This window comes from Podarcis pityusensis, assembly GCF_964106645.2.
Source record: "Podarcis pityusensis genome assembly, chromosome: 2".
Lineage (NCBI taxonomy): Eukaryota > Metazoa > Chordata > Lepidosauria > Squamata > Lacertidae > Podarcis > Podarcis pityusensis.
Genome location: NC_138029.1, coordinates 81,716,785 through 81,742,470, shown reverse-complemented (window position 1 = coordinate 81,742,470; position 25,686 = coordinate 81,716,785). Strand labels below are relative to the sequence as shown.

The window sequence follows — 25,686 nt, the reverse complement described above, 5'->3', positions numbered from 1 at the left end:
AGGATTAAGAGCTTGCTTTTAATTTTAGACACCTGTATGTAATGAAGTGCTGAGATTAGATGAATATGCAGTCCATATTTACATTTCTGGAATTTGTACCATTTTGTTTACTAAGCAGGACAGTTGTTTTCAATTTAAACACAAAGCAGCAGATACTTGGCATGCAACAGTCTGTTTCACTAAAATATTGGAATCTCTATTCAGGGCCGTAGCTAGGGGGTGGTGAGGAAGGCCCCCGCCAGGGGCCCAGGCAAGGAGGGGGCGCAAAATCTGCTAAAAATATTTCCATAAATATGTCTATAAATAAAGATATCAATTATTGCCTCTTAAAAAAAGGTTTTAAATAGGGGGTATTTATATGATATGCGGGGGCCCTGTCCCCCCCTACTTTTTTCTGTGCCACATTCCCCAGGGGGTGCAATCTGGACAGTTCTGCCAGGGGCACAAGATCACCCAGCTACGGCTCTGTTTCTGTTCTGTGCTAATCTCTGTGGAGCACAGACTGTTTTACTATAGCCCTCACTCAGTTTCAGGGATATGAAGGGATGAGCAAGGCCACACTTCCTGGCTCCATTCTGTCATCCCCTGGGCTCCATTCATGTGTTACGGAAAGGCATGTCTGAGGTTGAGTCCATGCTCTGCACGCTTTGCCCTGGTTTGTATATTGCATTAAACCAGGGGTGGGAAGACCTCAGTCCATGGGCCACATTTCCATCTGTGCAATATTTTGGGGGCCAGATGCCAGGTGCCTGGAGCATTGCATTACCTCCCCCCCCCTTGGTGCTGTTGCTGCTGCATCACACTGTTGACTCATGTTAAGTTTGTGGTCCACCAGGAGCCGTAGATCCTTTTCACATGTACTACTGGTAAGCCAAGTGTCCCCCATCTTATATCTGTGCAGCTGATTCTTCCTGCCTAAATGCTGAGCCTTACATTTGTCCCTATTGAAATGCATTTTGTGAGTTTGGGCCCAGTTCTCCAATCTGTTAAGGTCTTCTGTTAAGGTGATTCCCTGGGAGATGGTGGTGGTTCTAGTGGACAGAAATAGTTGGAGGTGCCTACAGGAGCCTGGACAAGAGCCTTTTGCTGCAAACGTTGCCCTTACTTCATTGCTTGAGTTGGAACCTCATTTTCCCTAATGGTAGGGCCTGCCTATGGCCCATTAATCAAAAATGCCTAACTCTTTTGGGCAATGTAGTAAGTTCTTGAATGCAAATCTATATTCACTAAATGACTTAACAGCCATGGGTCCAGTGTATTATGTGGCATGCCTTGAAGCTGACAAATGGGGTGACAGCTTTGTGCATCACTTAAGGGACATTTGTTTTGTAATGAATTAGACAGAATCAAATCTTCTTCTTCATCCTGAACACATAAATTATTGCAAATAGCAAGGCAGTAAAGAGGAATTTGCAGGGTAAGTGCAGTCTGAAGCAGCCTTGTAATGCATTATATAACAAATGAAATTGGAAGACAACAAATGAAGTGTCATTGTAACACATTGTTTTTCAAGGTCTCTGTTCTCCCTCCCTCGGTTCTGATTTTCACCACATGGTTGTGCCACTGAAATCTAAGGCTGTCGTGTGAAAAAGCCTCATGTTATGGAGTTGGCTGCACATTCATTCACTGCAGGAAATCCCTCCCTGGGCCTACAGGCGGTGCTGTTCTGAAAAGACTGAACTGGACTTCTTACATTGAAAGTCAGACAATTCCCTTTTCTAGCCAAGTTCCCCTTGACCAAGAGTGTGGAACCTTTTTCACCTCAAGGGACACTTTCCAGGGGTGGGCAGGGCTAAAGGCAAAAGTGGGTGGAGCAACAAATGTGATTTTTACCTTTGTACAGTAGGCTAGTTCCTATACAGCCTCACATGCCCCTCCATCCATCCAGGGAAGCAGGAGGCATGATCAGAGCTCAAGGATGCATCCCACCTAGGCAAAAACACTCAAGGACCAGGGTGGGAAGAGTTCTAAGAGCCAGATAGAGAGGGCCCATATCTGCCCTTGACAAACCGAAAGCTTTTTCCTTGCCCAGTGTTCAGAAATGGCTCTTCTTTCCATTATCTCTTGAGGCAATGGCTGTTGAGCATGTGGGGCAAATGCAAACAAGAACCTAAAGAAAATGTTTTGCATTTGATATCCAGTCTGTTCAAGTAAGAGACATGCATTTTTTTAAGGGCCAAACTCAGTGTGATGTGGGAGACTGGCAATGTCGTGTTTTCTTTCCCTTTGGTCAAAGCAGCCATGGAACAGGTGTGATTTGGATTTGAGAGCTGGTGCATGGCAGGAAGAATTTATCTCTCCCCCCACTCCAGTGGATATTCCAGTGGAAATTGTGTCCCAAAGCTTCTGTTAGCTGAAGAGAGGAGGTGGGTAAGACAAGAGCCCCAGCCATTCCTACTTTTAACCAAAGCGTGTAAAGAGATATTCAGAGAAAGATTTTAGGAGCAGGGCCATAGCTCCGTGGCTGAGCCTATGCATCACATACAAGAAGCCCAAAGTCCAGTCCTTACTATTTCCAGTTTTCAAGGACCAGCTAAGCAGATGATGGTGTAAACAATTTAAGACCCTCAACAGTGGATAATTCTGGACTAGATGGGTAAATCATCTGATGGCATAAAGTAGCTTCCTAAGCCGAGGAATGTTAATCTAGTTTGGCCTTCAGAGCTATAGATGCTGAGTATTGTTATATTTATATATTTTCTGGCATGATTGTTTTCAGAAGATTTGAATGCTACGCACACACTGCACATCATCCCACTTTTCAAAGGCTCAACATTCCCCACTTTGCCACAATTTTATCTAGCTGAAATGCTAATGGGGAAAAAGGCCTGGTTCAGTGAACTAATTGCTGGGTGACTTGTAAAGGCTGTGCATTTGACTCTAGGTGTGAGAGGCTGTGTTTTCTCCATTAGGAGCAGCTGGCGTGTATTTCCATGAAAAATCTTTCTTTCTTTCTTTTTTGTAGGGCTGCTAATTGGTGCACTCCTACAGAAGTATTTACTGGGTATTTTTAGAAGTTGCCTCTGAAGGACTGAGATGCTGTGGCTTTTCTGAAGCGTTGATTCAGAATGCTTTAGCGCCGTGTGTTATGAACAAAAAAGGGAAAATCTCTTAACAAGCAAGTGGCCCGTTTAGCAAAAACAAGCAAAGCAAGCATCCAGGGGGAAAACAAAAACAAAACAGCAATATCTTGGCTGCATTTGGAAAGGAAGGAATAAATGTACACAATGAAATGGGCTGTTGCCTGCGAGAGGCTATGCAAAAAATAAATGAGTCGACCATATTTGGGGTCAGAGGGTGGAGATCACTTGGAGTATGGAAGATTAGGGGTAAGTGGGAGGTGGAAACGGAAGAGAGAATAGAATGACAGTTGGGAGTGATGGTTGGAATTTATGTCAGAGGACTGTTGCAAGAGAGGGAGAGGGTGGGAAGCAGAGGTATTAACTGACCGGGAATAGGTTTCAGAGATTAGTAGTTCTTACTAATTCATCCCACACTTCAGTTTACTTTGAATTTGTTTTACTGCTCCTCAAATAAACACTCTTGTCTGTTAACTGTGGGCAAATGTCAGTGAAACCCCTGCACTGACAGAGAGTATGAACATGCTACCTGGGTATCTACACAGTGCTTTTAGCACAGACAGCGACACAAGCCCCTTAAAGAGCTAAAAAATGTTTTGCTGTCACAGCTAAGCATAGCCACAATTTAGGGAAAAGAAGTGCAATGTCAGGTAAGGGAAGTGATCTCCCCGTTTTTTATTTTTATGGTAGGAATATAAAGTGTGGAATTCAATGTCACACTAAGGCGATGGTTCCATCAGCCCAAGTGTTTCTGCTTGCTTGATGGAACAATCTCCTCTCTCCTCCTTCCTGTTGGGTGTTCTGGGCAGACCTCCTGACCTTCCCAAGCAGTACTGAGGAGGAAACAGGGGGACAGAAGTGAGACGTGTGGAAAGTCCCATTACACTAGTGGGACTCATTGCAGTGTCTCCCACTAACACAACTATTTAGTCGAACCTGGCCCAAACTATGTATATAGGACTGTACAGGTTATATCTGATGAAGAGGGAGTTACTTCTGAGTAGGCCTAGCCTTTGAATAGCAGTTGCTGGGAACCACAAAGTGGGGAGAGGCCTGTTGTGCTCAGGCCCTGCTTGTTCCCATAGGCATTTGGTTGGCGACTGTGAGAACAGGATGCTGGCCTAGACAGGCCTTTGGGCAGATCTTGTGCTCTTAGGATTGCACTAAGTTTTAGTCAGCTATTAAAGGCATCTAAGTTGGTGGCCATTGATGTATCCTTTGGCAGAAAATTCATAAATTAACCAAGAATTTACATGTGCTTAAACTATATATATATATATATCTATATATATGACAGTTAAAGTGCTATGAGTAGGCTTCAACACCTCAGTACTTAGCAGCATTGTGGGGGCAAATTGAGGGAGTAGGCTGTCAAATTGGTAGCAAGTTAATTTTTTTTGTAAAGGTTGCAATCTTTGTGAAGTAGGGTCAAATGTATTTTTCAAGATGGTGTACTGTAAGTGAAAAGATTGGAAAGTTAACTTTAGAAAGTTAAGCTGCATTTTAAAAATTTTATCGCCAAATATCAAAATTCTCTTTTTTCCGCTGTGTTCAGAAGGTTTTTGTCCTCTGGTGCTCTTTAAGGCTTGATGCTACTTGGTGTTCCTAGAAGGCAAGGGGGTTTCTTTTTAACCTGATGATTTCATCTTTTGCCTTCACCAAGTACTTGCCCATTTGCTTTTAGGCACATCCAAAGTCTGCTGCAGCACAGCTGGGGCTGGATCTCAGTAAGTTGGCAGATGATGGGAGCAACATCTGCGCCATCATGGACAAAAGAGGGTCCACTCGGGCAGATACTAGTCTGGTCATTGCAGCATCCTTTCTTTCTTCATATGTTCAAAAGCATTTTCTTGTTAGAGGGCAGCCAGCCGGGCATGAACATGGCTGCAGACGCTAACTTCATTGCTTCTACTCAGAAAATATATTCTCCTTTTCTTCCACAAAACAGGGCTTAGTCCCAGTTAAATTCCTTAAGAAGCACTCTCTGGACCCAGAAGTGTGTGACAACTTCCACCCAGTTACTCATGTTCTCACCAGTTGAGCCATCCAGGCTTCATATCCCCTTTGAGGGCCCCAAACTCCAAAGGGTGGTGGCTGTTCAGTGCCAGGCATACTTAAAGGAGGCCAATTAGCTGGATGCTTTTCAATCCAACTTCAGACTTGGTTTTGGTATGAAACAGCTTTGGTCATCCTGACTGATGATCTGTCTGTATTGGGAGAAGGATGTGGAGAGTGTGACCCTGCTAATTCCCCTCATCTTGCAACAGACTTAAATACCATAGTATCTTCCTGGATCGGCTCTGTGGGCTGGGAATCAAAAGATATGAGATTCTGGTCGTTCTGCCTCTAGCTCCAGGACCAAGTTTGGGAACTTTTACTCAGCCCCATGGCAATTGTGCTGTGGGGTCTCGCAGGGATCCAGCTTGCCTCTCGTGTTATTTATGATAGTTAAGAAGACATATCAAGGGACTGGGGATGAAGTGTCATTGGTATGCTGATAACATCCAACTCCAGCTCCCTTTTCCGTAAGAGTCAGGAGAAGCTGCTCTAGTGCTAAGTCAGAGTTTGGGGTGTCAATGAATTGGATGAGGGCCAATAAACTGAAGTTGGCTTCTGACAAGATGGAGGTGTTGTAGATCAGGTCTGAAATTTGGATGATCAGCCTCTTCTGGATGGCATTGCATACCCCTGAAGGATCAGGTGCGTAGTCTGGGGTTCTTCCTTGAACCTTGCTGCTGGAGGCTCATGGCTGTGGTGGTGCAGAGCATCTGTATCCCAGTTTGGCTGGTTTACTAGTTCTGGCTGTTCAGGGACAGGAATACCTTAGTACAGTAATCCATGTGCCAGGGTTGACTATGACAATGTGATCTTTGTGAGATTGCTTTTGAACAGGGCTCAGAAATTGCAGGTAGTGCGAAATGCAGCTGAGAGATTGCTGATCAGCACAGCTGCATGAAACCATAGAACACGGTGCTTGAAAGATCTGCACGGGCTACTTGTAGTGAACCAAATTCAAGGTGCTTGTGTTAAAGCCCCAAACGGCTTGGGACTCCATAATCTGGAGGAGCATTTGCCCCTGTGAGTTGCTGGAGAACTTCTTTTGGCTGTGCCATCACCTAGTGAAATCTTGATGATTTGAACTCTGGATATTAATATTATCATGTTATTATTCATTAAATTTATATACCACCCTTCACCCAAGTATTTCAGGGTGGTTCACAAGATAAAAATGCAGGATAAAAGCTCGAAATAAATAGGGTTTTTGGTATACTCTTCCCAAACCCTTTGATTAAGATAAATTTTAGTTGTATTATAACCATGAAATTATGTTATAAAATTTTGTTGCAAACATTGTACTCTGTATGCTTTGTCATATTCAAGCCATTATTGTTTCCACAACAGCTGCATTATTCCCACCAAAATGTTGTGCATTGTAACACAAGCGAAAATTTCTACTCACCACCTTTCAAAAGAAATTCCCGTGCAAAGCAATTTCCAATGTCAATCAGGAAACAGAAGAGCATACTTGTTATGTCTTACAGTGCTGAAGTCTTTATTGCAAGTCCTGTTCGCATTATTATCATTAGGAACAACACAAAGGGGAATTAAGTTGATTCTTCTGAACTCAACTGGTGATCACTTGTCTTTTTCTATCTGTTGTATAATGAATGGAGGGATGCAAACTGAGATCAAAGCTGCACACAACAACAAAATAAGACAGCCTCCCGCTGATCCAGCAAGACAGATCTGCTTATGAATGCAACCTTCTGCATGCATTTGCTGATATGGGTGTTCATGTGGATTCTCATCAGAACACTAATGAATTGGAGAAAGCCATTCTTAAAAACCAAATAGACTTATCAAAGTGTTGAGAAGAATGAACAATGATCAATCAGATAGAGTGATCAAAGAGTGCAAATAATACATCACATATAGCACTTCCACCCTCTTAGTGTCCATGGGCATTTTAAAAGAAATCCTAGAGTTCCTTTTCATACAAGTATCCAAGCTTGTGGTGGTCTATGAACACAGAAACTGTTAAGTTGTGGGTGAACATATCAGACGACACAGCGATTCTTCCAAAGCAGCTCTTTATTTGTAAGCTGGAACAGAACTGAACTGAAGAGCTCAGTCAGCCTGCTTATATAGAGCTCCAGAACAACGTAACTGTAGCGACTTTCTAAAACTATCCAATCACTGAACGTCACTTTCGACCCTTCATTTGCATACAAACTATCCAATCACTGAACGTCACTTTCGATCCTTCATTTGCATAACTATCTACAGTATCCCCCTGCTGGCCCAGGGTGAGAACTTCAGTACATAACAGAAACCATCCTTCTGATGGAAGATAAAGGGATGCCATGTTTTATGAAAGTCACCAGGTGTGGCAGTATTTCACAATATCCCATACATGCACCTCTCTTTAAAGAGCTGGCATATGAGTCCTTCCAGCCTGCCATTTCATGTTGCCCCCAAATCTTATCACATGTTCACATTCCCTCTACAAGTGCCATTAATCCCATGAGCCTTATACCCCTTCAAGCACAGTGGAGACATTTCCTTTTTATTACCAGTGGGGATGTGCAACTTGGGCACCAGACATTAATGCACAACTAGTTGCTTATCTCTTCAGCAGAATCATGTCCCATGATGACAGGGGAGTTTGTTAACCTCGAGAGCCAGTGTGGTGTAGTGGTTAAGAGCGGTAGTCTCGTAATCTGGGGAACCGGGTTCGGGTCTCCGCTCCTCCACATGCAGCTGCTGGGTGACCTTGGGCCAGTCACACTTCTCTGAAGTCTCTCAGCCCCGCTCACCTCACAGAGTGTTTGTTGTGGGGGAGGAAGGGAAAGGAGAATGTTAGCCGCTTTGACACTCCTTAAAGGGAGTGAAAGGCGGGATATCAAATCCAAACTCCTCTTCTTCTTCTTCTTCTTCTTCTTCTTCTTCTTCTTCTTCTTCTAACAGATGAAATTATTACTAGGATTTTATATGCTGATGCAAGTGAAGAATTTGGCCAGGCAATTTCCTTTAGAAACTGAGCAGAACCGGGCACTGAGTTAGATGTGCAGAAGTGGCCTTGATTTCAACAGAATACAAGTGCATATAATATAATTGTACACTACGTTGTGATTGCTATAAAGAGTTGACAGTAAAAGGAACCAATGATATGGCTGAGGGAATCAAGATTTTGTGTGTATGTGGTGGGGTCAAAATTTGTGAAAACACGTTCCTATCTCCCTCCTCTCCCACAACTTCCAGCGTCTATACCTGCAGTGGACAAATCATACTGAGTCAGATCGATGTTATTTGAGTCAATTTGAATTTATCAAGGCTTTCATATCTAGTCCTTGGTGGCATTTGCACACTATCTAGCCAGATGCAAAGGGCATCGTTTATCCAGATATCATTTGTTTTCTTTGACACTCTCCAAAAGACTCTTGAACACTCCGACATAAAGCTTCAGAGAACACTATCACTCTGGGATCAATTAGAGAAGTTGGAAAGCAACTGTAGTGTAAAGAGAGCGTAACTTTTTTTTTTTTTAAATGCTTCTATCTGGAAGGGTTTTTTCTTTTTTGAAAACACTCCTCCTCACAGAGGCCGTGAAAATAAAAGTAGTTTTTATGTGTCACCTGATATCTAGCAATCAGATATAAATGCAGAAAGCAACCACACCTTTTCCCTGAAGTAATCTTTATCTTCCTGCCTCCTTTCCTCCCTTGTCGTTATATCACTTTGGCTTTTGACCTGCAACCACTTGTATTATTACCTCAAGAAAATTGAATTCTGTATATGACACAATAGGGGAAGCACGTGCTTTTGACAACATACGGGATAAAGGAAAATGTTACCTGTAACTGCTGTAGCCTTCCCCCTCCTCCAAAGCTGATTCCTATAAGTCAAAAATTAGGTCAATAACATTTTGTGTTGGATGTCGGTTTCCAACGTTTGATTGGAAAATCTTTATCCTTTGATTTTTCTTTGGCTTCTCAAAGTACTTGCTTTTGAACCGTGTATTTTACAACGTGTTGCCCTTGAAAGGCAGTTGTTAAGCAATCTGCACACCTCTACAGTACTTCCTGTTGAAATATATTGATTTCCTCTTTGGCTGTGCTAAGCTAATATGAGAAAAAAGTGGAAGTCTCTTCTGAGAAATAGCTTCAGGGATCTCTAATATGGTTCCAGTAGCCTACATGACACACCTATTATTATAATTAAAAAGACTTGTATTTGTCTAGTACAGTCGTACCTTGGTTTTTGAACAGCTTAGTTCGCGAACAACTTGGAACTTGAACGCCGCAAACCCGGAAGCAGGTGTTCTGGTTTGCGAACTTTGCCTCGGAAGCCGAATGTCCGGCGCAATTTCCGATTGGCTGCAGGACACTCCTGCAGCCAATCGGAAGCATTGCCTTGGTTTCTGAATGTTTCGGAAGTCGAACAGACTGTTGGAACCCATTTTGTTTGAAAACCAAGGTACGACTGTATTAGCTAAAAAATATATTGAGCTTTTATGAAGGCATCAAATTGTCCGCCATAAAATCATGTGTGTGTTTTTTTAAAGGTATACTGTCCACCTGTGCAGAAACTTATAAAATCTCCATTTAGAACAGGAGTGGGAAATTTCAGGCCCATAGGCCACACATGGTCCTCCAGACCTCCCTATGTAGCCTACAGGCTTCTCCTCAGGTCACATTCCTCACTACCTTGCTTTGCCCTTCCTTGCATGGTTTTTGCCTGGCTGGAATGTGTCCTTGAACTCTGAGAAAATCTCTTGCTTGCTGGGATGGAGGATACAGAGGTATGTGTAGAAACATGCAAAGATGTAAAATTTTACCTGTACAAAGGTAAAATATAGTTGCTCTACTCACTTTTGCCTCTGGCACCTCCCACCACTGGGGTGTGGTCCCCCCCCCACCAGGTGCCCAGAACTGAATAAGGCTTCAGACTGAAAAAAGGTCCCCAGACCTGGAAGTAATCTAGGAACAGCTCCACAAGGTGGAAATACAAGATTTAGGAATGTTATAAATAAATGAATAAGCAAGCTGGTAAGATCTGCTGTAGACAGAATGGATAAGCAACCCCCCCTATTTTTAATTTTAAAAAGGTTATTTATTTATGTATGCTACTACTACGGCCTGTGTTTTGTTAGCCCCCAAATGGAAAACGAGCAAGGTCCCAACTAAAGAATGGCAACTTACGTTGACAGAATATGCACAACTTGCAGACTTAACATATAGAATAAGAGAGCAGGAAGAACATACGTTTAAAGAAGATTGGAAAACATTTATTGAATATATGGGAAATAACTGTATACAGCTGAAAACGCTGGCAGCATTAAGATAAGTTCAACAGTATAAACAAGTTTTGATGGATGCAATAATGGAATACTGAGTGGTATAGTTTTTGTAAAACGTTCAGGGATTTATGATATGTAAAATGAACCATGGAAAAAGAAGAAGGGAAGTCATTGACATCTAAAGGATGTAAAATGAGTATTTTAAATTGTAAAACAGAAAACTTAATAAAAATTATGTATAGATATGATAAGCTAGTCTAAACAGTGAGGGAGATAACTGAACCTCCCAAGGAAGGGACAACTCCCTGTCTTGTGGTACCAGACAACAGGCCTTGGTTGGCAGACCTGGGCGAGGTATTCTAGATTTTTATCTGCTGTGCTATTTATTGACAACTTGTTTACTGCGGTGGTGGCGGGGGGGTGTGTGTGGAGAAATTCAATGACAATACTGTATCAAGGCTATAGTTTTTTTCTAAATTTGTAAAAGGTTTCTTTTCTTTTCCAGCTTCCATGACGAATGGGCTGGAGGCATCACAGAGACCGGCTGTTTTGGAGAAAACAGTTTACATAGCAAAGCAGCCAAACCCAGCAGTGCACTTGGTAGACAGCTGGGACCGGGGCATAATGTTGCCATACATACCATAAGTACGATACATGTTGTCGAGGTCTATGGGCACGAAAAGGACCCGCAGGGGACAATGGATACTCATTTACCTGGATAAGCAGTCTCATAAACGCAACGAAGGATTTGCTGGACCAAAGCCAAATGTGAATAGAGATACCTGCTGAATGTGCCTTAAAACACTGTATAGAAATGAATCACTGCATTGTTCCCATGTATCAGTTACAATAAACGTCAGAATATCAACAGATTTAACAGATCTGACAAATGTTATTTGAAAATGCATTCTGGTTTTTTTGTTTTTAAATTAAACAGTACATCTCAGAATTTAACAGCAAACCATTTCTGCAATTTGCTTTCCCAAAAAGAAGGTGATCCTATCATGAAAACAAGGAAGCACGTATATCCGGTATATGTTTCTGTATCCCTGTTCTTAACAGTTTGTACTTTTGCTGCCTGTGAAGGTTTTTGACAGCAACAAGGACAAATGCACATGACTGCGAATTTATTTTATCCTCTGTTTTTATAAGCATATCAGATAATACATGAAATGTATTTTTTCACAATAAATATGAGGGGATTATAATAAAGATTTTTAATTAAGAAAAAAATGTCAAATTTAGATGTGATTTCATTGTTCAGATTCTGAGGAAACCTTCCATTTCTAACTTTTATTTTTAGTTTCTCATACCTCAGCTAGCCCATATTAAAGGCATCCATTTACTTAAAAGATTTCTGTCCTGCCTTTCCCACATATGGCTGTCCAAGGCAGCTGGGGACACGGGTGGCACTGTGGTCTAAACCACTGAGCCTCTTGGGCTTGCTGATCGGAAGGTCGGCGTTTCGAATCCCCGCAACGGGGTGAGCTCCCATTGCTCTGTCCCAGCTCCTGCCAACCTAGCAGTTCAAAAGCATGCCAGTGCAAGTAGATAAATAAATATTGCTACAGGGGGAAGGTAAACGGTGTTTCCGTGTGCTCTGGTTTCCGTCACAGTGTCCCATTGTGCCAGAAGCGGTTTAGTCATGCTGGCCACATGACCTGGAAAGCTGTCTGTGGACAAACACTGGGTTCCTCGGCCTGAAAGCGAGATGAGCGCCACACCCCATAATTGCCTTTGCCTGGGCTTAACCGTCCAGGGGTCCTTTACCTTACCTTTACCTTTACCAAGGCAGTTGGCATACAATTAAAACAAAACAACAGTTTGAAGGCAAAAATCAAACTAAAACATCAAACGAAAAGCTGCAATCACTTTGGATAGAATGAAAGCTTATTCATAAACTCAAACCCTTGAAAGCCTTTGGTGAACAAAAGCTTTCATCAGATGCTCAAAATAATTCAGGCATTATGTTATCTGTGTTCAAATGGACTCATTTAGGGGGCTCAGGGATGCAAATACCGGTACAGACAAAAGTAGGTATTTATTCACACACTAAGCTTTGGAGACATTGCTGGCCACCATCTTGGAGGGCTTTAAAAGAGGATTAGACAAATTTGTGAAGGAAGAGATTATCAGTGGCTCCTAACCCCGATGGATATGTTCTCCCTTCACTGCTGAAGGCACTGTACTTCTGAACACCAGTTTCTGGGAACAGCAGAAGGGGAGAGTGCTGCTGTGTTCAGGCTCTGCTTATAGGCTGGAAACCACGGGAGGGGAAGTGTTTGTGATGGGTTTTTGCTCATCGAATGGCTCTTCCACAGGAACTTGAAGACAGAGTGATGAACAGAGAGGGGGAAGCTACAGGGATGCTTATAACATATTATACTTCTAGATGGGAAATTCAAAACGGAAATGATTTGTTGGCTGAACCAATACAGAAAAGGTAAGGTATGGTCCACATGAAGCCCCTTTCATTGGTGGCAGAGGTATTGCTGTGCTGCTGTTTTGCACGAATGAATCGCCGCTCATGGGGCACAGCATACATACTACACGGCATCAGCCTTGCTTATAATGCATGCAAAGGGCACTAAAAAGGAGGAGGGCCTTAAGTCACATGGGGATCAGGTGGTGCTTGAAAGGACATCTTTAAAAAACCTATGTGCACTGACAGTTAATGCAAGTTAATGGAGAGTGTGATCTCTACTTTAACTTGTATGGGGAAGAAAATCCCACCCCAGCTGTTTTTGAGGTACATCATCATCTCCCTTCTGCCTGCAAGTTTATGGGGAGAGTGCCCTTTCCCAATGGGAGTTAATAGAAAAAGAAGAGACTAGGCCCCATTAACAACTGGGAGGAGGAGGAGAAGCCCACACTCAATGACACTTGGGGTAACAGGGTCCTGACTGGAGAGAGTGAGGTTCTCCCTCCCCACCAACTGTTTACGGAAAACCCCTACTACCAGCGCAACCACATTCCTCCCACAAGCACAAGTGTAGCTTCACCCCCAGTTAAAATGGAAGGTTCAGGGGAAAGAGCTTTCAAATTAAGCACAGATATCTACACGGCATTGAGAAGTAGCATTAAACAAAACTGAGGAGGACTGTCCAGTTGTTGAGAGTAAAATGGAACATAAACCTCATACCTACAAATTCACTCCCACCTTCCATCCTCAAAGTTAAAGGTTGAAGATGGGAAGTTGGGGGGGGCACTTTGGTAATGTGTTGCCCTGAGCGAGGAAAAAATTGGGTGCACCCCACCCCCAACTTTGAGTAGGTACTACTACTACTACTAATTTTATTATATCCTGTGCAGAAGAACTGCCCTCACTGCCCTAAATCTGGCTGTGCTGGGATGAGAGTGGTGTAGAACCAGCTCTGCAGGATCAAATCTATGCACACCAATTATGGTATAGTGTAACAGGCCACTCGTCCACGGGATTCCAGAGGTCTTGACCCCCAACCAGTGTCTGTGCCCCTTTGGAGAACTGAAGATGCAGAGGAGGCTATAGGAGCTTTTAAAAATATGATTTATTCACATATTTACACCTGAATCTAGATGGGGGGAGTCCAGATCTTACTGTTACCATAAAGCACCAATGCTGCAGCAAGCAAAGGCTCTAGCAGCTCAGCCAGCTGCTTGTGGCTGGAAAGCCAGACAGGATGTTTGTGACTGTTGCCATGGGAACAAAGGGGCAGTCCATTCTGTACTGAGCACCGGATGTTAGCTCAGTGTGTGTGTGTCATATGACCCGTACTGGATGTACTTGGGAGGAGTTTCTTCTTGCTGTTGTTGAGTGCAGACATGATTCTCTGTACTGATGTAAGAGGCAGAAATAAATGATGTAAATAGTTTTCTGTCTGCTTCTTTCCCCTCCCTGGGGACACCAAAGGGGAGAGAGGAAGAACGGTGTGTTCCTCTCATACATCTGAGAAGAATCGCCGGACCTCGCCTGCTTATCAGCAGAGTGGAGACGCGGGGAGGTCGACAGGAATATCTGCCGGTGCCTACGCTGTGGCACATTCCTCTGACCCAGGCAGAATTCCAACAGTGGCAGCCTTCGGATGGTTGCGATTCATCGGACATCTGCATGAGAGGCTGGTGGATTGTCCTCCTCTGCTCCAAGGAGGAAGAGAAGCGTCTGAAAGAAGCCAGAGGCTCCACAGACAGCTGGTGGAAAGAAGAGGTGTTTTCCAGAGCAACAAAGTTCAAGGTATGCTGCATTTCGGGCTAAAAGTGTGAACGCAGGAAGATTAATTCCCTGGTTCACGGAGCTGCGTTTCAAAGAAAACAAAAGCTCCGGGAGAAGAGGCCTGCAGCTTGAAGGCTGAAGCCTGCATTCCACAAATTTTTGTGGTAGATAAGATGTCCCATTGAAATGCATTGTTGCTAGGTAACGGTCCTGGAAAGTTGCTGGCAAAGGGGCTGGACTCTGCGTGTAAGCCTGGGAAAGCGAAACAAAACCAGAGAATGTTTTGGCTACAAGGTTTACGTGCTCTTGGAAGGGACTTTTCAATAGCAGCCTGAGTTTAGCTGCCAGGTGCAAAGAGCGTAAACAATTTGCAGTTTGCTGCGTGAGAAAGGAAAAAACAACTGTTGGATTTTACAGTTTGTTTGACATTGTGAGCTGGAGGCTTGGCTTCAAGATGGATGCCAAGAAAGGGGGAGGTTTGCCTTGCCCACCTCCCTTAACCAATGACAATTATTCATCTTGGTCTGTAAAGATGAAGGCCCTGCTGCAGAATCAGAGGCTTTTTGATGTAATTGAAAACCCCATCCCTGCAGCACCAACCAGAGGTTGGGAGTCACAGAATGTAAGGGCCAGGACTGCTATAATTCTGTGTGTCTCAGATGATCAGTTGGTGCATGTTCAGCATTTAGAAAATGCGAAAGAGGTATGGGACACGCTGCGTACAACGCATCAGAGAGATGCTGGTTCTTCAGCGTTGCTGTATTTTGAGAAATTGACCAATCTGAGACTTGCGCCTGATGGAGATGTTCAAGCGCACCTGACAGAAATGAAGTTTCTGCGTCAACAGATGGTGGAACGCAATTTTCGTCTTCAGGAGGAAGTGTTTTGCTTCATGATGATAAACAGCCTTAGCCGCACCTACAAGGTTGTTGCCAGTCAGCTTGGTTCCCTACCGGCCGCGCAGCTGACCGCGGAGAGAGTTTGTGCTGTGGTCCTGAATGAACACGACAGACTTGCTGCACTGGAAGAAAAGGATAGGGGGAGGGAAGAACAGAGTTCTAATTCCCCCACTGCTGATGCTACTGGGGAGCATGGTGTAGCATTGAGTGCTGTCCGATGCTACAATTGTGGACAGACTGGGCATCTACAGCGAAACTGTAAGAAGCCGCGCCAGTCAAGAGGAGCAAAGAGCAGCTCTACGAAGCCTCAGGCGTCAGGCAAAAGCCGTACCAAGTGCCAGGTGAAACCTGCAAAGGCTATGATGGCGAAAGGAACCACGCCAGATGTTGGGAACTCGTTCATAATTGACACGGGCGCAACGGTTCACATGTGCCCGCACAGAGGACTATTTTCAACGTTGAAGAAGCAAAGCTTCACTGTGAAACAGGCCAACGGTCAAGAGCTGGAAGCGACTGGAATTGGGACTGTGTATCTTGAGAGTCTGAACTTGACTATAAATGATGTTTACCTGGTTCCAGAACTGAGATTTAATCTGCTGAGCGTGTCGCAGATTGCAAAGAAAGGACTGAAACTGTCCTATGATGCTAAAAGCTGCAAGATCTACAAAGATGGAGAACTGCTTCTTACTGCCAAAGAGAAAGATGGACTGTATTTGTTGACTTTTGATCAAAGTGATTACATGAAATGTAATTCTTCTGTTTCTAACGAAATCTCTCTTGCAGGTGTGACCAGTGTGAGCACCAAGACCAAGAAGGTCGACAGAGCATTTCAGCGGGTGTATGCTGATGTGATTGGTCCTCTAGAACCATCTAGAGGCGGTGCACGATTTTACCTTGTGTGTGTGGATTGTTTCACTAATTATTCTTGGGTTTATATGATGGAGAAACCGCAAGAAACTTTAGAAAAGTTTCAGGAGTTTTGTGACAAGGTTAAAAGTATGCATGATGCTAACATTGATTGTCTTTTCACAGATGACAAACAAGTTTTTCTGTTACAGAAGTTTCAGAAGTTCCTGGATGGAAAAGGGATAGACCACAAAGTTGCAGTCTCGCAAGAAGCGTGGAACAGGGGGGTCTGTGTAAAAGTGAACAAAGAATTGCAAAAGGGGATGAATGCGCAATTGCTGAGTTCACATTTGCCACATGAATATTGGGCCGAATCGCTAGCATCCTATCTTCATGTGTGGTTGAGAAAAGTCTCAACAGAGTTGGGATGTTCTCCTTTTGAGAAGCTGTTCAATAGAAAACCTTCTGTTGCCTACTTTAAGGTTTTCGGGTCTCATGTGAGAACAGAAGCTCCAGGTGGAGTAAAGAATGCCAGAGGCATTTTCGTAGGTTATGAAAAAGGTCTCTACAGAGTAATTTTGTCTGAATCTGGTCAGGTGATTCTCACAAAGTTTCTAGAGAGTGCTCCTGAACAGGAGAGGTTGATTGTTCACGCATTTCCCACAGAGGATTCTGATGATAATGATGATGATGAGTTTGATCTTATTGAGTTCAGTAGTACTGATGATGACAGCGATAGCTCAGACAGCTCAGTTGTCACAGTCATTGAGAGGAAATCTCACATAATGACTAGACCCTCAGAAGAGGAGGATGAACCATTGATTAAGCTTAGTACTGGTTCTCCAGAGAGTTCAGAGGCTGAACCAGAAAGCAGAGAAGAGCAGCAACATTTACGTAGGTCTGAGAGAGCAACGAAGGGTGTACCACCCAAGAGGTATTCAAAGGAGTTTGCTAACCTTGCATATGTTGCTGTTGTAAACGACCAAGGACAGATTGAAGCTGTGTCTGAGTCAGAGACAAAGGCACAACAGAGAGTTGTTAACCGAGGTAATGCGAAGTCACACAACCAGAGAGGTACATTGGTTAAACCAGTGGCGGGTAGTTCCAAGGGTGGAACTGAAACAACAGGGGAATGTTATAAATATAACAACTGTTTGTTTTCTTCTCTGGATGACGCTTTGCTCGCAGCACACATTGATACTTTAGGGGGAGTATGTTACCATAAAGCACCAATGCTGCAGCAAGCAAAGGCTCTAGCAGCTCAGCCAGCTGCTTGTGGCTGGAAAGCCAGACAGGATGTTTGTGACTGTTGCCATGGGAACAAAGGGGCAGTCCATTCTGTACTGAGCACCGGATGTTAGCTCAGTGTGTGTGTGTCATATGACCCGTACTGGATGTACTTGGGAGGAGTTTCTTCTTGCTGTTGTTGAGTGCAGACATGATTCTCTGTACTGATGTAAGAGGCAGAAATAAATGATGTAAATAGTTTTCTGTCTGCTTCTTTCCCCTCCCTGGGGACACCAAAGGGGAGAGAGGAAGAACGGTGTGTTCCTCTCATACATCTGAGAAGAATCGCCGGACCTCGCCTGCTTATCAGCAGAGTGGAGACGCGGGGAGGTCGACAGGAATATCTGCCGGTGCCTACGCTGTGGCACATTCCTCTGACCCAGGCAGAATTCCAACACTTACTACATGGTCATCTCAAGAGGGGCTTGTTCCCCACAGCAGTGCAGCAGTGGAGTCCAAGGCATCCCTCTCTCTACTTGCCTTCAGCCAGCCTGCCAAAATGGTTCTGGGCTTTTCTCAGCTATCCCAAGTTTTCTGCCCAAGGCCCCAAACTCTTCCTATGACATCATGCCCAGTTACCCTGGCAACCTTCCAAACCCCGTCTCTGTTTACACTTCAGGGCGGGGGGGGGGGGGGAGGACAGTTCTCTTGAATTGCCAATGGCCCTCAATAGCCTGTATTGTTTCTTAATGGTTCTAGCTTGGACAGGTCACTTTGTATAGGCTAGCCCAGGAATTCCTTTGCAGCTAGAATTTCTTCCATCATATCCCAAATGGTCAAAATCTTACCATTTATTAATTTATTGGGTTTAGGTGGATCCCATCCTCCCAAAAACCTATAACAATAGCAGTAATAGTGACCAGCTGGTTCACATGGAAATCCATAGCAGTAGAACAATGCAAGTTGCCATAAAAGTTATCATAAAAGTAGGATGAAAAAACCCAGAATGAAGGTGGCAGGAGTGGCGATATGGCTACAGGTTTGGGGCATGTGTCGTGTGCCTTGTGAGCAGGCAAGAAATGGCTGGAGCAAGAGATAAGGACTAATGTGAAGCAATAGGTGTGTATACAGAAGTGACGATATTAGAACACTGTAATTTATTTAAACAATCTGGTACTATTAACTGCAGAGTTACAGCTATATAAATAAACTGCACTCAGATCATTTGGCGATGCCTGCGAATATGCTTTGTTTGTGACAGCTACCACCCCCCCAGAACTTGCTTTATTGCTCATGTAAAAATTACTTATCATCAGAAAGAAGTGCATGAGAAAGATGAGAGCAGTGGAGCCAACTCATAAAGAGAACCCGTTCATTAAATTAACCTCTTCCAGTGTTTACCATCTGATGAACTTTGGCAGGCAGTTCCTGTGGGTTCACTTTTGCAGTGGCAGCACAAAAGAGCATTCAGTCCTGGACAAGCCATCCTTCCAGGGAAGTCCCCATTTCTGAGCTCCCACTACACAATCTGTACAAGATGTTACTGGCTTTCTGTTGGTCCTAACAGGGTGAGAGCCAAGCCGCTTCCAACAGGAGCCCAAATAAGTCCATAAAGGCACTGAAAGAATGAGGACTTCCACTGGCCCACCTTCAACACCACTAGTGCTCTCTGGCCAGATTCTTGGGGGGGGGGGTTGCAGTGGGTTGGACCCTTGGGATACATTCCAACTCTACAATCTTTGATTCTGTAGGGCAAAGGCCTCCAGGGTACGATTAGGCTACCCAGGTATCTTTTACCCTGGATGGCCCATTATTATCTAAGGTAGTTCTGGTTTGTATGCATTTATGGGTTAATCGGACACTGTGGTTTTACCAGACCTACAAAGGGGTACTATCACATCAGGGGTCTGATGCTAGACCTAATTAGGTTGTGGGCCAGAGTCTTCCCACCATATGAACTTGCATATGGGTAAACATGATTTCTGAAGCAAGAAGTGTACTTTTTCAAGACCTCCCCAGTGGCGCAGTGGATCAGGGCACCTGGCTGTTAACCAGAAGGTTGGTGTTTGAGCCTGTGGGCAGGAGTCGTGTACCTTCCAACTTTAAGATTCTGTGTCTATGAGTCATGGCTGAGATATTCTGAGAAGAGATGTTTCTTTCCACATAAGAGAAAAAAGCAGCAAGCTCAATAATATGGTGCTTGCCACCTTCGTTTTTTAAAAGTATTAAATGTATAGTTTTTTAATTTTTAAAAAAACTGCTGCAGTTATTAATTTGGGGCACCTTTTAGGTTGATTAATAGTTTTAAAACTGATTAATCTGTTATATTAAATATTGTACTCTTGCTATTTAGATGCCTGGAACTATGCCATGGAAAATTTGTAAAAAGGTTTCACAGTCGTTTTTTAAAACGTTTCTGCCAGGAACACAAAATTTCTGTGGGAAGTATGCAATGTTTTGTTACAGTGTGTGCCGGTACACCTGTTGGCACATCCCATTTTAAGCACTTAAGGCAGCTTTTGCAGAAGCAAGTGTTGGAACAGGCTGGAGAAGTTCAACAGAAGCGATTGTGAGCATACATAGTTAATAGCTTTACTCAAGTGTTTTTAAAACTGCAAAAGCCTCACTGCTTGATATTAAAGGACAAATGTGATCAGGTCACAGTGACCCTTTTCTTCCGTTGTGAACCGTTTAGAGTAGGCATCCATTTATTTTCCAAGGGCGGAATGAAGACCTCTGCTGGCCAAAGCCGTAAGGTGGCTCTCAGATTTTACTTTCGCTTTTCGCCCTCCCGAAGTCGTCACTGAACTTCCGTTCCTGACAGCAACTTCAGTAAGGGGACAGATTTTCAACTTGCCTGATTTAATGGATTTCTTTCAGCCATAGCAGGAAAAGCTGCCAAACCCATGGACAATGCTCTTCAGAAAATGTAAGTCATAGTGAATTCTTTTTCCTAAAGCTTATGTTCATAAAGAGGTGGGATTTTTAAAAAGCCTTGCTTTGAAAACAAGAGCAGCTGTAAATGACTTTGGGTGGGAAAGGGAGTGCCTGCCTGCAAGTCTGATTCACCCAGACTTGGTCCCTTTTGTGTGAATGTCTTTTGCATTCTTATTGCTGGGATATGTCATTCTTCCTGTTCGTTATCTTTAACAAAGAATCTGTCTGTACAGCGATGATAGGAAAATAGTAGTCATATGGTCTGCTAACCCTTTCCAACTGAAAATAATATTTTGGGACTTGTTCTTCAGTATAAAGCTTTCTGCTTTTGTTTTCTGGCAACATAATATTTTAGTATATATTTAGCACATCACAAGGACATGCAATGAAACATTATGCTTGAAGGGAAAGGTTTCCACACTGATGATTTTATTTGCGGATCAAAAATAGACACACATTCTTCCAGAATTCACCAGGACATGGACTGACATGATTAGTTTGCAACAACTCCTTGGTTGCTAGTATAATGATGGTCAACATTGGCAACTAAATGGGGTCCCTTGAGTGTTTGTAATTCCTTGCTTCTAGACCTTTTGACAATACATCTGGGTTGCAGAACTAGCAGTAGCATCACACTGTACTGCTTCCACCCCCCAGCAAAAGCATTTTCACCATAGACAAAAACTCAAAAATCTATGAATCACACTCTTCCCAACAATGCTTTCCCACTGCTTCTCCTCATCCCCGCTGGTGCATCAGAGACAGTGAGAGCTCAGCATGAGGACTGCATAAGCCATAAGGCAACGCCCTACCATGTTGATCTAAGAATGTCTGTGAAATGCAGGCACAACAGAGGGTTATTTGTTTCTAAGGTTGTTGCCTGGGTTAATATCTAGTGCAACTCTGATTGCCATATCATTTTGTGAACTCCACCCAACTCATTCTATCTGAAACAAGCCTGGCATTGTTCCCATGGCCAGTTATGCCAAAGTGAGGAGAGCTTCCGATTAGTTCAGGCATTTTCCATGTTTACCCAGGGTTAGTTATAAACTTAGCACAAAATGGACCGATTATTTTAATGTGCAACAATTCAAGCATCATGCTGGGAATGAGTATGAAAACACTGCCGGTGTGATGTAATTGTCCGTGTTGTGTTTGGGCATGGCAACCCAATATTCAAATCACAACTCTAAGCCAGCTCAGGAACATTCAGAGTTCTCTGCCAAGAACAATTGAGATGTAAAAGAAGAGAAGTACATGTCTAAACATTTGGGGACATGGGCATGGCCAAGGGGGGCAGCTGCCTCCCCATCATTTAAAACAATAGAAATACTTAATTAACTGACCAATCCCATTGATTCTGCCCCCACCCCCAAAGTCCAGCCGCCCCTAACAAAAGTCCTGGCTATGCCCATGCTTGGGTACATACACCTGGCAGTCATAAGCTGGAAAGCTGTTTGGCTTGGCAAAGAAACACAGGTCTGACTACCTGCTCAGTACGGTTTTTAACATATCAAGAGTTGTATCCAAAGTAGCACAAGTTTGTCCCATCCGTTCAAATATTATGCCTGCACTATGGGACTTTCCCCCTCTCCTCCCTCCATGTGCCTCCTAAATAAGTTCTAGGGGTTTTCGCCAACCTCCTGGAGCAGATTTGGGAAGAACACAGAGTGTACACAAAGGGAGATGATGAGTCCAGCTGTGCAAGCAGAAATCCTTGCAGTGATGGGGTATGTTTGTTCGATATTGCCCCAATGCAGTGATGGCCAAACTTAGCCCTCCAGCTGTTTTGGGACTACAATTCCCATCATCCCTGACCACTGCTAGGGATGACAGGAGTTGTAGTCCCAAAACAGATGGAGGGCCAAGTTTGGCCATCACTGCCTTAACGTTTTATTAATGCCGTTATCTCAGTTATATGTCCAAAAATTTGTTGTGCCCCAATGAAGATCCCTTAGAGTGCAAAGCATGTATAGCTCTAGTTATATGATGATTTTTAAATACAAATGGCTTGGGTGACATGTATGTGGTTTGACCCCCAAATTGGCTGCTGGGCCTTCAATAGCTTTTGCTGCACATCCTAATGGTTTAGGGTTCTCAGAAGCTTACAACCTCTGAGGATTTCTCAGCTGAAAGGACTCACACCAGGGTGGTTCATTTGGTTAGTTTATGCAGAGGACTCATTTTGAAGAATGAAGATGAGCAAATGTTAATCATTCCTTACCAACTTATGCATCCCTCATTATCACAAATCGCTTTCCAACCCTGAGACAAATATGTTGCACTCCCTAGCAGACTTATAGAACAATTCTTTGCTCAGAGGGAAGTCCCACTGAATTCCATTGGGCTTACTCTCAGGTGAGAAGATCTAGATGCCTAGTTTCTTATGAAACAGCTAATTTTATTATCCTGAGGTCTGAGCTGTAGGTTGTCAATCAGGTCAGCAACAGGTCAATTTTATGTACCGTATTTTTCGCACTATAGGACGCACTTTTTCCCCTCCAAAAATGAAGGGGAAATGTGTGTGCGTCCTATGGTGCGAATGCAGGCTTTCACTGAAGCCTGGAGAGCGAGAGGGGTCGGTGCGCACCGACCCCTCTCGCTCTCCAGGCTTCAGGAGAGCCCCAGCGCCAGCCCCACAAGGTCGGGGGACAGAGGGAGGCGGAACGCCGCCATCCCGCAGCGCGTCTCCCCGCTGTCCCCGGACCTGATCTCAAGGCGGGCGGCGGGGAGAAGAGCGCTTCTCCCCGCTGCCTGCCCCCAAGCTCCGGGGACAGCTGGGAGACGCAGCGCGTCTTCCCGCTGTCCCCGGACCTGATCTGAAGGCGGACTGCGGGGAGAAGAGCGCTTCTCCCCGCTGCCGGCCCCACAAGCGCCTGGGGGGGAAATAATTTTTTTCCCTTTATTTTCCCCCCAAAAAACTTGATGCGTCCTATGGGCCGGTGCGTCCTATGGTGCGAAAAATACGGTAGTTAAAATAATATTTAGTTTTATATTTAATGTTGAACATATTTAATGTTAATGACAGTGCTAATCAAATGCCCAGGATGGGAAATTAGGGTGTTGGATCAGTGTGATTACTGCTTTTCTATCTTAGATCTGTATTTAGCCACTGTTGCCTATGGGATGTAACACACTGCCCCAATCATACATACATGTATATTTTTGCGGACAGTGGAGTCTTGCATATATACACTATGATCACAGCCTATACCGTTTAGCAATAACCAAATAATGCATACACAACACTTGTGCATATACGCCATAATCCATACGGATTTATTTATTTTACAAACTTATATTTGTAAGTTTCTATTTTTATCTGCATTTTTGCAAACTTTATTTGTGGGTATCTAAAGAGACACTGTGGTGCAGATGGAATTACACCCTGCTTACTTGTAATGAAGATTACTTACAAGAAGGGGACCTGGGATCGCAGCATCAAATCCTAGCTAGGGAAGTGCTTTTTTATACTGCAAAACATATCAAAGTGCATTTTATCTCCTAGCTGCACACAAATGGATGAGCTCATGTTTCTAGTAATAATAATAAACTGCATATGCAAATTAGAAAAATGTAGAATTTTTTAAATTTGAGAACTTATGTGAAAAAATAAATTATGTTGTTTGAAATTGTACAATTAATTGTTTCCAAAAGTGGCAATTAATTTTCTGTGTCTAAATTTATGTTCACCGTTCAAACTACAAGAAAATTAAATGTGCCATCAGCTCTTATTTATAGTCATGAATTATATTTCAATTCACAGGACAAGAAATGGAAATGGAAACGCTGATAGAATTTTGTCCTTCAGTTCAATATTGTTCCTATCTAAGCATTTCAAATTGGTTACAAATTTAACCTTTTAGAGCTTTGATAATTATACCATTAGAAAGAAATAATTACAAATACAGAAAATGTTTTACAGGGCAATTCCATGCATGTCACTTGGGAAGTAAATACATATAGGCAGTGCTTTTTTCTGGGGGTATGCATACCCCTAAACATTTTGTGAATCTAAGTTTGGCCTCATTGAGGAGCAGTATTTCAAGATAAGTAGGAAAATGAGTACCCCCTAAACATTTTTTAAGAAAAAAAGCACTGTACATAGGAGACTTATAATGACAAATCAAATACTCCATCCATTGCACTGAAGTGGCTCACTTTGTGACAGCCTATATGTGTGTGGATGCCTATGTAGAGATTATAATCCCTGCCATAGGCATGACATTTAAATAAATCCTCATACGCCATTGGGAAACGCAGTCACATGATTTCCAGTTTTCTTCTATGAAAGTGCACTTAGAGCAACTTTGGACATAGCCCACACATGAGGTCCCCCTATATAAGAAAGGTCACTGCTAGCAGATGGTGCAAATTCTTTGAGGTTGAACCCCACACACTGGCCATTTATAACTTCTGCTTTCAATGGGACCTACAGCGTTTGCATTCCTATTTAGTTTGAGTAATCCAGATGATGTTACCTTCAAACACCAGTCTTCATGCTTTCCCCCTGTAAATTCAGGTTTACCCAATTATGGGGATAATCTGATAAACTGGGGGGAATTGGGCTCTGAACCACTTCACTTGGGAGTCAAAGATGATTTGTTTCAGTGTTTTTGGGTGGGTGTAACACCTCTGGAGCCCCCCCCCCTTGTGCTTGCATGTGAGCATAGGTTTTGTGTAGTGGCTGTGGCAGTTGGGACTGGTATGGCATGTGCAGTTCTGCCCCCAATTCATTTTAACAGCATTACAGTGGTACCTCTGGTTGCGAACGGGATCCATTCCGGAGCCCCATTTGCAACATGAGCAGAACGCAACCCGCATCTGCGTGGATCGCAATTCGCCGTTTCTACACATGATGTCATTTTGAGCATCTGCACATGCGGCGAAACCTAGAAGTAACCCATTCCATTACTTCCGGGTCACCGCGGGACATATCCTGAAAGAATGTAACCTAAACTGAATGTAACAAGAGGTTTTATGCTCGGGTCCAGCTATCTAGGACAGGGGTCAGCAACCTTTTTCAGCTGTGGGCTGTCCATTGTCCCTCAGACCATGTAGTGGGCCGGACTATATTTTGAAAAATAATAATGAACGAATTCCTATGCCCCACAAATAACCCAAAGATGCATTTTAAATAAAAGCACACATTCTACTCATGTAAAAAACACCAGGCAGGCCTCACAAATAACCCAGAGATGCATCTTA

At 43.5% G+C, this 25,686-nt stretch overlaps 2 protein-coding genes and 1 long non-coding RNA gene across 4 annotated transcripts in view; all 3 read left to right on the top strand.

Moving 5' to 3' along the window:
• Positions 1-11,283, top strand: part of SUSD3 (sushi domain containing 3) — a 55,006-nt gene extending 43,723 nt beyond the window's left edge. Inside the window, exon 5 of the mRNA XM_080996844.1 lies at positions 10,886-11,283. Within this exon, the coding sequence (XP_080852970.1) occupies positions 10,886-11,102 (217 nt within the window). The 3' untranslated portion in view covers positions 11,103-11,283. The remainder of the gene's footprint in view (positions 1-10,885) is intronic.
• LOC308472219 lies at positions 6,987-8,624 on the top strand. Its single transcript, XR_013983362.1, has 2 exons — positions 6,987-7,095; positions 7,401-8,624. It is a non-coding gene; the product is annotated as an uncharacterized lncRNA (long non-coding RNA).
• An 8,894-nt stretch (positions 11,284-20,177) lies between the features above and the next one.
• Positions 20,178-25,686, top strand: part of CARD19 (caspase recruitment domain family member 19) — a 34,171-nt gene continuing 28,662 nt past the window's right edge. Inside the window, exon 1 of one of the 2 annotated variants that reach the window (XM_080996851.1) lies at positions 20,178-20,470. In XM_080996851.1, the coding sequence (XP_080852977.1) occupies positions 20,455-20,470 (16 nt within the window). In that variant the 5' untranslated portion in view covers positions 20,178-20,454. The remainder of the gene's footprint in view (positions 20,471-25,686) is intronic. The other variant, XM_080996853.1, reaches the window with a different exon arrangement.